The following is a 12659-nucleotide window of genomic DNA, read 5'->3' as shown; positions in this document are numbered from 1 at the left end:
TACTGCTACACCTTGCCTTCAGCATGGTAACAGGAATACTCTTGGCACTTACACTACACACACTAATATGCCATGTGCAGACATGAACAGTTACATCCCCACACCACACATCCAAATCATCCACAAGCACCAACATCACACTTAGCCAAGATGCTTCACACTGCTCCAAAACACACCACAACAATACAAACACACATTCAAGACAGTTTGTGCCAAAGCAGCTGAGTGAGGCAAAGGGGCATCCAATGTGATATCTGCTGTAACCGGTCCAAGCATGCTGTGTGGTGTCATGTCGGCTGCATCGGATCGTTTGCACAGGTACACCACGGATCAATTAACAATAGTATCGTGTGTATCTGCAGCAGATGTGGCTCTCCTAATGTCTCTACATCTTCTTTCTCACTACCTCCTATTCTAACCTCTAGCTCCTTTGACCTGCTATGCACACACAGTACTAACAAATCTCATATACATTTTCCTTCCATGAACCAGCAACACTCACCCTCACAACCACCAACACCTAGCCACACATCCCACCACACAACAAGACATTCAAGCTCCACATCACCTAAACACCCTTGTAACACCAGTCCATCAATCTGTCAACCAGGGCCATTTCCCATTGCTTTTGGCATTTCCTGCACATCATGACTACCCTCACCTCTCTTACACCCCCTTCACCTAAACCTTCCCCGATTCCCCAACTCCCCCAGCAACCTCTCCCAGTGCCTCTCCTGCCCTACACACAAATGACCCAGACTTCACTGTAGGTACCAAAACATGCTTAACACCCGACACAGATTCTGCAGAAGTCTTTCCTCCACCATTTAGCAAGACAGTCATAAAAATTTCTTACTGTAATTCACTTTTTTTATGTAGGAAGGAAACCAGCCAAGGGCAATACATTTATAAGAAAGTCCCGCTGAGGTGCTGGTCCCCAAGCATAGTCAAAAGTGGTTGTCAAAAATTGAAGGATAAATGTCTTGAAACCTCCCTCTTGAAAGAGTTCAAGTTATAGGAAGGAGGAAATACAGAACCAGGCAGGGAGTTCCAGAGTTTACCAGAGAAAAGGATGAATGATTGAGAATACAGGTTAACTTTTGCATTACAGAGGTGGACAAAATTGGGGTGAGAGAAGTAAGAAAGTCTTGTGCAGAGAGGCCATGGGGTTCTACTTGCAGCTTTCAACAGACCTCCATCTTCCAACACAGAATACTCACACAACCTTCACACAGCTCTTTCACACCTTACACCAGACAAACACATCTGGATTGTACATGATTTCAACCTCCCTGACATCAACTGGACCACTATGTCCCCCTCCAATCCCTATGACACTGATGTCTTCAACCCTATCATTCCCCACACAAACAGGTGCCAGCTACACAACACACTAATTGACAACAAAAATACATTTTCACTCATGCAAACAGTACTCAAGCCAACAAAAACACAGGCTACCACACACCCCTCTGGTGCCAGAGGCCTTCTCACCACATTCCATACATTAGACCTTCTCAAAAACAACATACACAATATAATAAACACCCAGGTAGTTCCAGGACTAAATGACCACAACAATGTTCCAGTTGATATAGACCTTCTACCGACAAGACAAAAACACAGATGTGGGTCAATCCTACTCTACTCTAGAGCTGAGAGACTCAATTAAACACTCTACAGAGACAATTTTCTATCTTCTGACTCATACTCTGGACTCCTCCAAGAAACTGGAACAGCCTGACACACCATACACACCACCATGAACAACTACAGCCCATAGAAAACACCCTCATGTAGACATACACTCCCCTGGTTCTCCAGGAACCTATGGAAACAACACCACAGAAAACAGAGATGACAGATGCAAACAATCACAGAACACACCAGGGAAATGGGCCGCCTTCAGATCTTTCCAAAAGAATCTTGCCAAAAAACATAAAGAAGACCAAACGTGAACACCTTTGTAGATATCTCACAGATAATGTTAGAAACAACACCAAAACACTTCTTCAAATTCCTCAAGTCATGCAGACAGGACAAAACAAACATACAGTATTTGACGGCTTATAAGACGCATGGGCTTATAAGGCACACCTCACTTTGGGCAGGCATTGAAAAAAAAAAAAAAAAAAAAAGATAAATATGCTCTGAATATGAACTGAAGGGTTTCAACTGAAATTTGAAGGCCTCTCTTACATATTCAGATCCTTATTCGACCCCAATATTTTACATTTAAAAACTTCTATATTTGCTAAGACCTATTAACACTACCAAACACCAATCCTGCTGTGAGATGTGAACAAATATGGTGTAGGCAAAGACACTGTCAGAGCCCAGAGGGATACTAAAGTTTGTATGATGCTCTCTTCACTTATAAAACCTTTTGTTTTGTTAGATAGTAAGCTATTTTCTAAAAAAGCAATAGTTTCTCATTAGCTTTGAGTTTTATTGAACATGTAAGCAAGCTAATAATGTTAGAAGATAGGCACAATTTCAGTTGTATGAAGGTGTGTCTCACTTCAAGGAATAATGGCATCACACTAAGGAACACAGTGAATCTTGCACGTGTCACCAGGTTTGGTGTGTGACCCACCGTGAGTTTGTTTTGGTACATGCAATGTGAGGGTCATCACTTAATTTCTTCCTGACTGGTGTTATTTTATGTGAATTACTGGTAAGTCCCACCTGTTATACATTGTTATCTTCCCAAAAAAAGTTGTTTTTGAAGTGTAGAAATGGTCATCACTTTGTTTACATGTGCAAAGATGTTTGGGGTTTGTTTTAAAGGCCACTGTTGCCACAGACTTACCAGTGGCCACTGCTCCAAAGCTGAACCTTGGCCTTATAAGACACATGCTTATTTTCTCAGACTTTTTTTTGGTAAAAAGGCATGGCTTATAAGCCATCAAGTACAGTACTTGTCCTTAAAGACTGCTACGACACTCTTGCTACCACGCCAGAACACAAAGAGCACTTACTCAACACACAGTTCCACTCTGTATTCATCCAGAAAAACCCCACACAAGCCAAATAGCCCTTACCCACCCATTCCCTCCCCTCGACATCAGGACAGACCGAATGCAGAGGTCACCACAGACTCTGGACACCACTAGATCACCTGGACTTGATAAAAGTCCCCCCCCCTTTTTCCTTAAGACTTGTGCCCTCATCCTTGCTCTCAGCCTTCCACCCATCCTCTAAGTGATCTTTACCCAACCTCTTCATGCATCCTCTCTTCTCTCTGACTGGCTTTGTGCTGATGTCACCCCATTTTCAAGGCAGGTGTCTGGAGTGACCCTTCTAATTATTGCCCCATTTCTCCCACCTTTATCATCTCCCACATCTTTCAACACATCATACACAGACACATAATAAATCATCTTGACACAAACAACATACGTATTATCAGACCACACGACATGGATTCCAACCAAAATTATCATGCGAGTCACAACTCACTGTTACCCACCATGACATTACAAGACACCCAGACAGACGTGATGCCAAACAAGTTGACACTATCGTGCTAGACTTTGCCAAAGCCTTTAACAAAGCACTCCACAAAAGACTGATTCTGAAACTACAGCATCGTGGCAGCACTGGACCAATTCTTCACTGGGTCACTTCTTTTCTTTCCGACAGGACCTAACGTGTTCTTCTTGACAGTGTTGCATCTGACCCTGTCCCTGTCTGTTCAGGTGTCCCTCAGGTCACTGTCTTGGGGACCCACACACACAGACAAATATAAAGAGGCTGGAAAAGCTCAACATAGCTACAGCCAGGTTCATTACAAAACAATTACACACAAACTTCTGGCATAACAACACACATTAAACAATTAAATATGGACACCCTCACACTTCACAGAGAAGCACACAGACTAACAATAATGACAATAATGCACAAACTCACAAACCATCAAACTGACATCAACAAACATGAATACTTACACCACACACAGCTAGTACCCATAACACACACAACCACAAATATTCAACATACCACGATAACACAGACTCTTTCAAGCACTCACACTTCCATGGACCACATGCAGCTGGAACGGACTCCCCCTCACAAACACAGCACGTGCATTCAAACACCTAACACTCCCACATTTCAGAACATGCACATAAAACTCCTACCCTGGACACTTAGTTTTCCCCTCACCCCACCCCAAATAACCTTTTCCCTCTCTGACATCTCCTTGCAGCCAGCTCCCCATATGCACCCTACACATTAAATATTGAGATTGAGATTGAGATGGAGGGAATAGGTTATGTTTTCCTGACTTTTACTGGGTGGGAGGGAGGGAGGGAAGGACAGAATGACACTCACATGAACTGATCCTGAAGTGCCAAAGTTTGTTCCTCTTGACCTGTGAGAGAGGAGAAAATAAGACAGAAACACAGAGAAAATATTTGTTATGACTTAGATCTTCACTGTTTCCACAACTGGAGGAGGAACAGGAGGAGGATAAGAGACTCACCAAAGAGGGAGAGGGTGTGGAGGGAAAGGCCAATGATGGTGGGTGACAGTGAGACGTCATAAGTGAAGGAGGAAGGGAGGGAGCCACTTGTGCTGCCCACATCCACCACGACATCCACCGTGCCCTCCTGCCAGAGTGGAGAGGGTCAGGAGGTGATGGCCTGGCCTAACCTAACACCACTACCACCATCATCACCATCATGACACACTCTTACAGTAAGAAATTGTACAAACAAAAGAGGAAAGAAAATGTGAGAAAATAGTATTTGTAATCCTAAAATACATTTTTCACTTAGCAGCATCACATGTAGCTTTGGCTCTGTCTCATACGCAAAAAGTAGCCACACCAAAAAAAATGTAACACCAACATATGTATGTTGTTGGTGTTATCTTTCTGTGCTGTGGGCGCAAATCACCCAAGTTATGTGTGATGCAGCTTGTATGTGATACAAATATAGTTTTCCTGACAGAGCAATTAGCCAGTGGAAGGCACTGACTGACCAATTTATGTGTGCAGGAACCATTCATAGCTTTAAACACACACACACACACACACACACACACACACACACACACACACACACACACACACACACACACACACACACACACACACACACATACAAAGCATTCATAGCTTTAAAGATAAATATGACAAATTAACTTTAAAAGATAAGACATTACAAATTTCACTAAATTCTTTAAAAATAAAATTACATAAGAACAAACACACACACACACACACACACACACACACACACACTGACACACACACACACACACACACACAGTTGGAGAAAAAAGTGAGTTATAGAGAAGTAGTGAAGGACCAGAGAAGTAAAGAACGCTTGACAAGAGAGTTTATAAAGGTAATAAAGGAAAAGGAAAACCTGGTAAGAGACACTGTAGATAAAAAGAAGAGTGTAATGATCTTTGGCCTGGAAGAAAGTGAGATAAAAAAATTGGTATAAAAGAGAAGCAGAACAAAGAAAAACAGCTCGATTAGTACTGAGTGTGATAAACGAAGGGGATACAAAGCTGGAAGATGAAATAGAGGTGTACAGGATTGGTAAATATGATCAAGGAAAAAGTAGACCACTGAAAATCAAACTAAAATCCCAAACAACAGCAGAAGAAACATTGGCAAATGCGTGGAAGCTAGCCAAAAGTAACAAGTTTAAATAAGCCTGGATTACAAGAGAAATGAATGAGGAAGAAAGGAAGAAACTTAATGAATTGAGAAGTGAAGCAAAAGAAAGGAATGAACAGAGAACACAAGAGGAAAAGGAACTTTCTTCTGGAGAGTAATGGACCTAAGGTTGAGGAAGTGGTACATGTGAAGAGTGAAGGGTGCAGAGGCACAGCTCTAAGAGAGGGAGGGACATGGACAGTGGCATACACTAATCGCTCGTTTGCGACAACGTCGTCATAACTCAAAAATAGCAATTTTTCACGAGAGCCATTTTAAAGAATGAAAACACTCTCAATATTGTGAATAGTCCCAAAAGACCATAGCTGGAACATTTTTTGAAACATCAAATAGTCCTTTAAAGTTTATAGAAATTGAAATAATTATATCTTCACTAATCAAACCTTTATTTAAACTTTTATAATGCTTTTTTTAATATGACGTTCTTCATAAAAAAATAGTAGACCTCTCATGTACTATTTTGTTTTGTGCCATTATTGAAAGGAAAATAATCACCAATATGTTACTTAATTATGTATTGTTCATTGCTTATGACTTTGACAAGATTGATGATAATACATTTTCTTATTATGAAAATGATAAATACTTCCTAATAAATGAAAGATATTGACTGTAACACAAAAAGATATTAAAAAAAACATTGTTATGAACATAATAGATTCCTCCTAATTATAATTTTTTTTCAAATATATATATATATATATATATATATATATATATATATATATATATATATATATATATATATATATATATATATATATCCTCATGAACATAATAGATTCTTCCTAATTATCATTTTTTTCAAATAAAAAAATCCTTATGAACCTAATAGATTCTTCCTAATTATAATTTCTTTCAAATATGCCTAAGGAATTAGACAACTCAAAAATTTTCAAATAAATGAAAGATGGACTGTATAATAAAAAAAACATTATAAAATAAACATCTATTTAATATTCCATTCAAATAATATGTACCTAATGAATTAGCATACAACAAAACTTAATATCGTAATAGGCATACTAAATTTGTATTTTAACTCATTTCATTAAGATTGATTTTATTTACAGGTCTTCATAAAATTTATGATGGCATCGTGGAATCAGATTTTTATTACAAAGGTCCATCAAGTCTTTTTTCTTGTTAGCAGGCAATGTAAGTTTGCTGGAGTAACATGGCAATAAGTCATTAATGGAGGTGGCTTTATTTGAGTTTTTCAAAATTTTAAGCTCCTTATAGTCTGAACCATAGGAATGTTTACAAAAAACTGACAGTGGTGACTGCTTTTCAAATTTCATTACTTTAACATCAGAGAGTTGAAGAGTCTTGCAATTGATAGGTCCCATTTCAGTAGCTAGAGACTTGATGTTCAAGAAATCTTTGTAACAAAGCTCTTTTACTACGAAAGGCTGTCCTTTCTTTCTAGCAGTTCGAATTGCCGTTACGTAAGTTTCCGGCACATAAATGGGTCCACTTTTTAAAATTCTCTTTACTTCTCTTTCAATTAGGGAATGGGCAGAGTCACCCTCATTTTGGGTATGCCCTTTTATTAGAAACTTGTGTGTTATTGAAGTTATATTTGGTAGGTTGTTTACTGCATAAAGGTAAAGTGCCATCATGAACTTATTTTTCTGTTGGCCAGAACAGTTATCTGAGTAAAAAATTATGTCAGTTTCTCCTGCCACACACAAGGTTTTAATGTAATCGAGAACACAGGTCCCAATTTCATTAACCCCACGTTGGCCATTAGTTTAATTCCAGACATAGCAATTACATGAGTTTGTTTTAGCATTGTGAATAGTAAAATTTAAAACATTCAGCTTTGACTTGTAATAAAAAACTGAAATGTCCCCTTTTGGTATCTGCATTACAGCCTGAAGGTCATAAACAGCAACAACTGCATCACTCTCAGTTTTATCTTTATGTTTTTCATTTCTTGACATGTCTTTTTCTTTGTGGTGATTTTCATAGCTTCCTTGAAGGCGCTCTTTCTCTTCATTCTCCACATTAAGATAAGATGAACAAACATCGCATTGGTCCTTTTTAGGAACAAAAAAAGAAATATTATACTCTGTGGTAAAAATGCGATAAAACAGAGTGTAATTGGCATAAGGTACCTTTTGTTGTTTGGACTTCTCAACATAATCGCGGTGAATTTCTGCAATTGTTTTAGAGCCGCATATGAATGTCCTACTTGATGTAGCTCTCGTATAGTGACTCTCTATCTGAGGGATAGACTCAATATGTGCCTTGACGCCTTTCCTAATTTCAGGATCAACAGTTACTTGATTACCATGTTGGCCTCTCTTATCAGGTTCCATAAGAACATTAGCAACTCTGCTTCACTTTGCTAAAGCTGTTCTTATTGGCTGGTCATTGATATCAAGTGTGTTCTTGAAAAAAAGTTTGCAAACACGAATTTCATTCTGACCAACCATGAAGTGAAAGGAACTGTTATTGTTCCTAGGTTGACGGTTGCCTCCCTCATGAACATACCTGTATTTAGGTCTAACAGTTTTAATGCAATTTGAAATGAACTGCCACTGTTGAGCAATGTCTCCTAATGCCCAATAAGAGTCAAAGAGTTTTTGCCTTTCTTCTTCATTTATCTGTTCTGAACATTTAATTTGACATTTATTTCCACATGGCAGTTTCATTTTCCTTTCTGGTCTTATTTTCTTATTTTTGCTTATATAAGCCTTTCCAGAGTTCCTTCATTTTTTCGCTTTATGTTTCTTCCATTGACTCAGGTGCTGTTTACGTTTACGTCCCTTTTGCGGACTAACTAGTACAGGAATTTTATCAACTGCGTCCTTCTCTTCAAGGTTAAAACTCTCTTCTTCCTCTTTGCTTGGGATATAGTCCTTATCTTTCACAGAATCATCTGTGTCAATATCTTCAGTTTCTGAGTCACTGCTAGAAGATGATTCACTGCTAGAAGACGAGTCACTACTAGAGGACGAGTCACTACTAGAAGAAGACTTCCTGTTATTTGAAGCAGAGCTTGCACCCGTAATGCTTACTGATGGCAACAGATGGTCATCATTGATTTGAGGGTCAACAGGAAGTTCACATCCTACAAAGTACAAAGAAATGGGTCTAAAATGTGATTTTTGTTTTTTGTGTTAAAAACGCTCTATGGTATGTAAGACAGCATGTGTCATCTTTTTTTAGTTTGGGGGGGAACTATAAATTCCTCAGATGGGGGTCCAAATTTTTAACAACGAGAACCAAAAAATCTGAAAATTTTACTTTATTTTGCATTTTTAAAAAGTTGGATCTTTAAACTTCAAAGCCTTACTCCTCCGAAAGTTTTGATTGTTAAAATAGTTTTCATCAAAATTGGCTCATTAATAAAAAAAAAATAGGCTTACCTCCCACCTTAAAGCAAATTATATAGAAATATAATCAAGGTTATGATAGTATATACCTGTACTATTTTCCTCAGGGTTTTCTTCACTGTTTTCCTTAGCCTTTAATGCTAATTCTAGCATAAGTTTTCCTCTACATGACATGGTACCTATTTAATCTGAAAAAAATATGATATTTATGAATACAATGTTTTGTTGCAACAATGTCACCAATGTAAATAATACACTAACTTTTTTAAGTTTTTCGCAAGATTTTCAAATAACAATGACATAATTTAAGTTAAACAAAAATGTGCTGCTGTAATACGAGGTAATGTTTGTAACAATACTGTCATAACTCAAATACAACACCTATTATTCACAAGGTTTTTTTCCAATAATGACACATTTTGAATTAGGACGTAAAACATAGATGTTTGTTTTTACCAATAATGACACATTTTGAATAATGACGTAAAACATAGAGCTCTATGTTCGCAGACAAAACGTATTACATCAAAATAACACATTATTGCATGAAACATAATTCATAAGTTCAGTACTTACATTTTGTACTAACATAGTTCTAAATCAAAATATGACACTCTAAATGACAGCGTGAGTGTAGTTACCCCAACGATGGTCACAGCACAACTGACATGTAACAGTCTTCACGCAAAGAAGTTGGTACATATTATGTTATGTCGTTATGACATTTAGCGCCTCTAGCGGTCAATTTTTTAACTACAATTATGACACTTTTGCCAAAAAATCTGCATTTCAAGATGAATATGTCTATATGGATAACTCGAAAATCCATTTTTTTTAGTTATGACGTTGTTGTCGCAAACGAGCGTAATGTGGATGGTTTAGTTTCAGGGATGGATGAAGTGAATGAATTTATGAAAGCAAATGAACCAGACATCATGGCAATGGTAGAAACTAAACTAAGAGATTCAGAGACATCAAATTTAGGAGGGGGAAGTACAATATGTGGATAAGAAACAGATGTGGAAAAGGAGGAGGTGGGGTGATGATGCTTGTTAAAAAGGGTATCAGGGTGGAGAGTGGAAAAGGCAGAAGGCTTGGTGGAAGGTCTAAACTTACAACTAATAAATGGAAGAGGAGGAATACAATATGTCACAGTGGTGTATGTCCCACCAAAAACAAAGACCTGGAATAGACAAGAGCATGAACAGTTGCTGAGTGAGACAAAAGAATGGCTTGTAAAGAAAATTAAAGAAAACAACAAAATTGTTAAAATGGGAGATTTTAATTGTAAAGAGATAAATTGGGAGGAGTGGAACACAAGAGGAGGAGAAGACTCATGGGAAGATAAGGTTCTGAAACTGGCAATGAACAATATTATGACACAGTGGGTTGAGGAAAACACTAGATACAGAGGAGCACAGGAGCCATCAATTTGGTATTATCAAAAGAAACAGATATTATAGAAGACATGAACTATAGTTGTCCACTAGGAAAAAGCGACCATGTCATGATAAGGTTTTGTATTAAAGAAAAAAAGAGAGGAGAGTAGATGTGAAGATTATAAAAGTGAAAGATTTAATTATGGTAAGTAAAATTTTGAACAAATGAGGAGATACTTTGGTGAAGGGGACTGAAGTACACTTATCACAGCAAGTAATGTGCAAAAGAAGTGGGAAGCTTTCATCAATATTTATGAAGAGGGAGTGAAAAGATATGTACCAAAAGTAGAGACAAAGAGAAGATATAACAATGACTGGTATAATAGATGTGAAATAGCTAGGGAGGAGAGGGAAACGGCATGGAATAGATGGCGGAGGAAAAAAAAAGCAGGAGCTGTGGCAAAACTACACAACCACAAGAAATGAGTATGTAAAGGTTATTAGAGAAGAAAGGAAAAATTATGAGAAAGATGTTATGGACAAATACAAAGAGAAACCAAAACTGTTCTTCAGATATGTGAACAGTAAAATGAAAAATAGAGAAGGAATAAGCAGATTGAAGGTGAATGGTCAAATGTATGAGGATCCGGCTGAATTGGCAGAGATAATGAACAGGAGTTTTCAATCAGTATTCACAAAAGAGAAAACATTTGTGTACCAGAGTGAGATGAGTGAGGAAATGGGTCTGGGGGAAATCCAAGTGACTGAAGAGGATGTCCAGAAACAGATGGAGGAACTAGACATTAGGAAGGCCCCTGGACCTGATGGAGTGTCAGGATGGATACTAAAAGAGTGCAATCAGCAGTTGACATGGGTAATACATAATATTATAGAAAGCTCCCTAATTGAAAGTAGAGTCCCAATTGAATGGAAGAGAGCTAACATAGTGCCAATCTACAAAGGTGGTAGTAAAGAGGACCCCTTAATCTATAGACCTGTGTCTCTAACAAGTGTGGTGTGCAAAATGTGTGAAAGATTGGTGAAGGATAAATGGATGCAGTATCTAGAAGGAAATGAAGTGATATTAAAGCAACAATTTGGATTTAGGAGAGGGAGATCGTGTGTTACAAACTTACTGAGTTTTTATTCTAGAGTGGTGGATATAATGCAAGAAAGAGATGGATGGGCTGATTGTGTTTATTTAGACCTGAAGGCAGCCTTTGATAAAGTGCCACACAGGAAATTGTTGGAGTACCCCATAAGTGGGGTACCCCATAAGTGGAGTACCCCAAGGCTCAATACTTGCACCAATCATGTTTGCAGTCTATATAAATGATATGACGGAGAAGGTGAAAAGCTACATGAGCCTTTTTGCGGATGATGCAAAGTTGCTGAAGAAAGTTGAGAGTGCAGAGGACTGTGGAACGTTACAAGAAGACCTGAACAAGATATCAGAGTGGAGTTATAGATGGGAAATGGAATTTAATTTAAAGAAGTGTAAAGTAATAGAATTTGGAAAAAGTACAAGAAGAGTAAAAGGAAATTATGTGTTGAATGGTGTAAGGTTGAGTGGAGCAGAAGAGGAAAAGGATCTCGGTGTTACAGTGACTGGGAACCTGACCCCGGAGAGACACATTAGCAAAATTACAGGAGTAACCTATAACTTGTTGAGAAGAATAAGGCAGGCCTTTGCATATATGGATGAAGAGATGGTCAGGAAGATGATCGTGTCGCTGATAAGACCCAGACTAGAATATGCAGCAGTAGTTTGGTCGCCATACAAGAAAAAGGATAAAAGTAAGTTGGAGAGAGTTCAGAGAGCAGCTACGAAGATGGTACCAAGTATCAGAGACTTGTCATATGAAGAGAGACTGGAAAGGATACATCTACAAACGTTGGAAAAGAGGAGAGAAAGGGAAGACATGATTGCGATATATAAAGCATATAAGGGAGTAGAGGAGGTGGACCGGAGCAACTTAATGGTCTGGGATACACGGGACACTAGAGGACATGGAAAGAGGCTGAAGAGGAGTGCTTGTAGAAGAGACGCCAAAAAGTACCCATTGTATTGATGTATGGAACAGTCGGGATGAGGAGATAGTAAATGAAGAAAGTATACATGGATTCAAGGCTAAGTTGGATATTAAAAGATATGGAGATGGGACAGCACAAGCATAACTCTTTTCCCATAAAGCATAACTAGGTAAATACAACTAGGTAAATACACACACACACACT

At 38.3% G+C, this 12659-nt stretch overlaps 1 protein-coding gene across 1 annotated transcript in view; it reads right to left on the bottom strand.

Annotated features, from left to right (window-relative positions):
- Positions 1 to 11742: 11742 nt before the first annotated feature.
- The window catches only part of LOC135102144 (uncharacterized), a 1828-nt gene continuing 911 nt past the window's right edge, over positions 11743 to 12659 (bottom strand). Inside the window, exon 2 of the mRNA XM_064006931.1 lies at positions 11743 to 12659. This exon is cut by the window's right edge and continues 360 nt beyond it. Within this exon, the coding sequence (XP_063863001.1) occupies positions 12565 to 12659 (95 nt within the window). The 3' untranslated portion in view covers positions 11743 to 12564.

This window comes from Scylla paramamosain, chromosome 7 (assembly GCF_035594125.1).
Source record: "Scylla paramamosain isolate STU-SP2022 chromosome 7, ASM3559412v1, whole genome shotgun sequence".
NCBI classification, from domain to species: domain Eukaryota; kingdom Metazoa; phylum Arthropoda; class Malacostraca; order Decapoda; family Portunidae; genus Scylla; species Scylla paramamosain.
Note: the sequence above shows the minus strand (reverse complement) of the source record. Positions and strands in the feature narration are given on the sequence as shown.